General features: G+C 41.7%; 1 protein-coding gene across 2 annotated transcripts in view; it reads left to right on the top strand.

The window, feature by feature from the left end:
• LOC103377803 (large neutral amino acids transporter small subunit 4-like) overlaps positions 1–4,962 on the top strand; it is a 23,104-nt gene that overhangs the window by 14,397 nt on the left and 3,745 nt on the right. For both annotated transcript variants that reach the window (XM_025054957.1, XM_008308764.3), the window contains exons 6-8: positions 2,235–2,327; positions 2,466–2,599; positions 3,389–3,600. In XM_025054957.1, coding sequence (XP_024910725.1) covers positions 2,235–2,327; positions 2,466–2,599; positions 3,389–3,600 — 439 coding nt within the window. The remainder of the gene's footprint in view (positions 1–2,234; positions 2,328–2,465; positions 2,600–3,388; positions 3,601–4,962) is intronic.

Raw genomic sequence — 4,962 nt, 5'->3', positions numbered from 1 at the left:
TTTTTTTTTTTCTTCTTTCTCACAATTTGCTGTCTCAACTATTTTATGGTCTGGGGGGAGAAACAACTGACTTGGCAGCTGTGTGTGACGCAAAATTAATAACCAAGACAGAATTCCAGTGTGGTGCAAGTGTGAAACTTAAACTTAATTAATCACGTGCGGCGTTTTTACTTTGACACTGACATCCTAATTCAGGGGACTTTGTTTCTGCGTTCACGTGCAGACTCCTTTGCCTTTGGCAACAGTTTGTCTTCTCGTCAGAGTCGAATCAATCAAACCGTTGTGACATGGAGCTGGAGGACAGTGATTCACTGAGATTATCTGCTGGAGGATTATGTTTTCACATACTGCACTGTGCTGTAGATGCTGAAAGGTCACTTCTTAAACCCAGCTGTTGGAAACAAATGTGAAATTGTATTTCTCTTAATGCTTACTTTACCTGTGTTTCACTTTTTATAGTGGAATTTTAACTAAAGAGTATTTAAAGATGTATATGTTATAATATCACTGTAACATGGTGATATTACATTTTTAATATTACACAACACACAGTGTAATATTTACTTTAATGTATCTGGGTTTTAAGCATAGATGGGCCCAGTAAAATGACATTGTGGACTGGATTTGGCCCACAGGCCGTGAGTTTGACACACATGTTTTCTAGGCCATTTTCCAGATACTTACTTGCACTGTCTTTCCTGTACTAATGTCTAGGCCATTTTCCAGATACTTACTTGAACTGTCTTTCCTGTACTAACGACCCAGGTATATAACTTTTTTTGTTATGGATTAAAAGTTTCAGAAAAGGACAGATATTGTGCTGTGCTGCACAGACAGCAGCTGTTCTGCCGTATTATAGGCCATTCTCTGACGTCCATTTTGATGTTCATGCTCACAGAGCTCTTTAAATAGTTAAGACACTAGAAATAGGCCGTGATCACAGTTTTAAATGGAGGAAGTGAGAGAGCAGCTGTGGAGGGATTGAACCCACTGACTCTGCACAGATATCATGAGTCGGCCTTAATTTGTCATGACTACATCACGTCTGCTGAGCTGGACACACGCTGAGCTGGTCATTTGTGTTTCCTCTCATTTCCTCCTGTAAAATGTCATCTCTGGATTCTCTCGGTCGATGCTGCTGAGAGGAAACAGGAGTTGACAGGTTCAGGGACACGCCCTAATTTGGGTATCAGAAACGGTTCACCTTTGCTCTAATTAAATGAAGGAGTTGTGTCTATGAGAGGTTGATGTGTTCAGACAAGGTATTAACAAGCTGCCCTCCTGTGGTGACTGACGGAAGAGAACAACGAGTGGGAGGCCCGAGTTATTTTTACATCTGCAGCCCAAACCTTCTCCCCAAAATCCCTCATTGATTTTGATTTTTTTTTTTTAATTTCCATTTCCATTCCCTCTATAAACTATATTAGTCCAAACCCTCACCCTGTATTTCTGGTCTTTTTTTTGTCCCACGCTCTCTGCTGTCTTTCACTTCCTGAACAACATGTTCTTTTATTGTCACAAATCAATGCTTGTGCGTCGTCGTCATCGTGACTCTCTGTTCTGCCTCTCTGAGGCGACAACCACTATTTTGTAGCCACAGGCGGTGCATTTATTTAAAGATGCAAAACTTAGCAAAAGCTCTTTGAATAAAACTCCAGGGCGATGTGCTGCTGTGTGTTTGTGTGTGTGTCTGTTACATTTTTTTTGTGTTGTTTTTTTACTAATATTAAGTATTAGTAAATGTTTTATGCTATAAAATAATTGAACACAGAAGATAGTCTTGGGCAAAAGTGATCCTGTTTGGTTCGGTGCTTTCTAAGAACACCAGCAAAGAACGGCCAAGTTCCATCACTCAACGTGAGCTACGGCTGTCACTGCTTGGCCGGGGCAGCTATGGCTCAGTGGATCGTACTGTTGTCTCACAACCTCAGAGCTGTTCAATCAATTATAGTTTACATTTCACACCCAGTAGAACCAGCTCTTGCCATGAGCTGCATAGGCAAATACTTAGGGCGCCATCTGCTGGAGAGGGGAAAAAAACAAGTTATAACTCACTGTTGAACCTAAAATCTTTGCCCGCAGGAATCATATTTGAATATGTTTTATGCATTGTTTTACCATCATTTCTCAAAAATGAATAGTCTTTTCCTGTGTTAATTAAATATATTGGCAAAACACCATAGTGTGCCATATTGTGGATTGATTTGTTTTCTTCCTCCTTTCTGTCTCCACAGCTCCCCAACATGTTTGGAGACCTGAGGTCCACCTTCATCGCCTTGATGATTGGATCCTACGCCTCCTCTGCTGTCACCTTTCCTGGCATTAAGGTTAGCTTCTCGTCCACATCCGATCAATGATTTACCTTTAACAGCAAATCCTCTTTATCATCCAAAAAAAAAATGTCATTATGATTGACAATGATAATGATAACGATGTTGACCTGGTTTTCTGTCATCCACCTGTAGGTGATCTATGACCTGGGTGCCACCTTCATCTCTATTCTGTTAGTGTGGGCTGGCTGTGCCTGCCTCGTCTTCTTCAACTGCTTCGTCAACTGGCCTCTGGAGCCCTTCCCCGGCCCTGAGGACATGGATTTCACGTAAGATAAATGAAAACATGCTCTGGTTTTCTGTAGCCTCTGGCTAACGTTGTTAAAGACCTCAGTCGTGCAGTGAGCTACGCTTAGATTACAGCTGAATTCAGACAGATGTGCTTGTTGACTGAGGCAGACCTGCTTTATATTCACTTCCAATCTCTCGTTCATTGGAACTAAATCTCAACAGGAATCTAGCCTCCGTGTCTCCAACACAACACGGTCGGATTTTATTACTTTTCTATTGAATAATTAGTATAATTTTCTTGTCTGTTACAATACATTACTGAAAATAGCAGTCAATGTTAAATACAGCCCCCCAACCATAAGCTTATATAATAGCCTTTTAGTAGAGTTGTCTAGATCAGGAGTGTCAAAGTCATTTTCACCGGGGGGGGGGGAGAAACTCAGCTACATGGAGTTTATTAAGCTCCCGCGGGCCACTAAAGATGACTTGTCGGGCCGTATTTGGCCCCCGGGCCTTGAGTTTGACACATCATCTGGAACATGCCCCTAGAGACCTTTGTTTTGAAGTCTAAAATGAGTCTTTCTTTTGTCTTCCATTTACCTCAGTAATGGAGCAGAGCCTGAGGGAGGTTTAAACACAGGAAGGACCATAAGTCCACACGATCATGTGGCTTTCCTCAGACTCACTGGGATGTTTTCTTTTCACCTGCTCCTTCCTTTTTACCCCCTCTCTGCTGCAGCTTCTTTTTTTTTTTCATTTTTCTGTATTTATGCTATTGCTTTACTTTTTTACTTTTTTCTTCTAATCTTCTACTGAAATGTCCTCAGGGTGAAGATCAAGTTCAGCTGGCTGGGCTTTGACCACAAGATCACGGGCAAGCAGTTTTATCGTCAGGTCACCACTGTGGGGCGCCGTCTCAGTGTTGGCAACTCCATCAAGCAGCCTCAGCAGCCCACCAAAGACCTGGCCACTCAGGAGGCCAACAAGCTGTGTCTGTCCACCACTGACCTGGAAGTGAAGAGCAAGAACCAGGTGGAGAGTAAGTCTGAGGTTCTCAGAATGAACCAACACAGAATCAGTCAGTATGATCCCTGATCACCGCAGTATTTATTTTTTTAAATACCTCAAATCCTCTGTCTGTCACTCGTTCCACACCCAACCACCCACTCATGCTCAGGGTGTTACAGTTACTGTCTGTCTGTGTTGCACTGCTTATGTCTGTTGTGGCAGGAGGAGACTCTGGTTTTCATTCTGTGAAAAATAGAACCTAGAACCTGATGTAATTAATCAGGATTAAGTACAAACTACTGGGTTCTGGGTCTCAGAACAGTTCTGCAGTCAACACTGCTAAATATGCTTTTGTGTGTACAGTTTATCATTGTTATGGTCTGTAAAGAGGTCCATCGCCTCTAATTGACCCATCCTGACCTACATTTGGACACAATGCTGTCCCATGTTGAACCCCCTCTTACTTCTGTCCTATATCCCGTGCCAACTAAGCCTCTGTTATCCAGACACTTCCGGGCCTCCTGAGGTCTCACAGCAGGGTCGTGAACTCACGGCTCTGAGGTTCATTTGAGTACCAAACCAACCATGGAACTCATTTGGTCATAATTTTCAAAACATATGCATGGCTGGTATGTGGCACGCTGGCAGGGAGCCTGTGTGTGTGTGTGTGCGTGTGTGTGTATCTTTAAGTAAGTAATTGTGAGGTCAGGTTCTGGAGGTACACTGCAGTTTCATGTTTTTAATGAAAGCTCTCAGATATCAACATTTAAATAGAAGTAGACCTTGAGATCCGTCTTGAATATGAAATGTTTTATTACTGCATTGTATGAGGTTCGTACACATACAGTACTTAGAGCTCAGTGCACTGATAAAAGTTTTAAATAAAAGGGAATGCGTTTTGATCTAGCTAATTTAATTTTCAGCCAATCAAATCCAAGCGTGGTTACATTTTTGGTACCTTATTAAAACACTAGTTACTTTGATCCAGCAATAAATTGTTTCAGGTTTTTTTAAAGAAACATAATATAAAATAATGGCATATACTATATATATATAAAATTTGGATCAGACTTTCTCAATGTTGATTAGCATTTTTTAACATAATTCCACTTTTTTTCCACTGAAAAAAAAAGGCTTTGTGGCCGTGAGCCCGTCATCATGGTTACTGTGACATCTTCTGGTTCTAATAGCAGTAACGCTATGTGTGCTTAGAACTCCTAATGCCTCACGAGTACGTCCTCTTCACTGAGCAATCGCCCTCATTTAGCCTGGCATGGATACCTGTTGTTCCGGGTAATAAAGCCATCTGCTGCGTGAGTGCAGCTGCCATTAATTGGTTTGTCCAGTTCTTGGCCATATGGACAGTTGTGTCCATTTTCCATTTATATTCACA

The sequence above is a fragment of the Cynoglossus semilaevis genome, chromosome 4, assembly GCF_000523025.1.
Source record: "Cynoglossus semilaevis isolate Cse_v1.0 chromosome 4, Cse_v1.0, whole genome shotgun sequence".
Classification (NCBI taxonomy): Eukaryota; Metazoa; Chordata; class Actinopteri; order Pleuronectiformes; family Cynoglossidae; genus Cynoglossus; species Cynoglossus semilaevis.
This window is presented reverse-complemented; position numbering and strand designations above follow the sequence as displayed.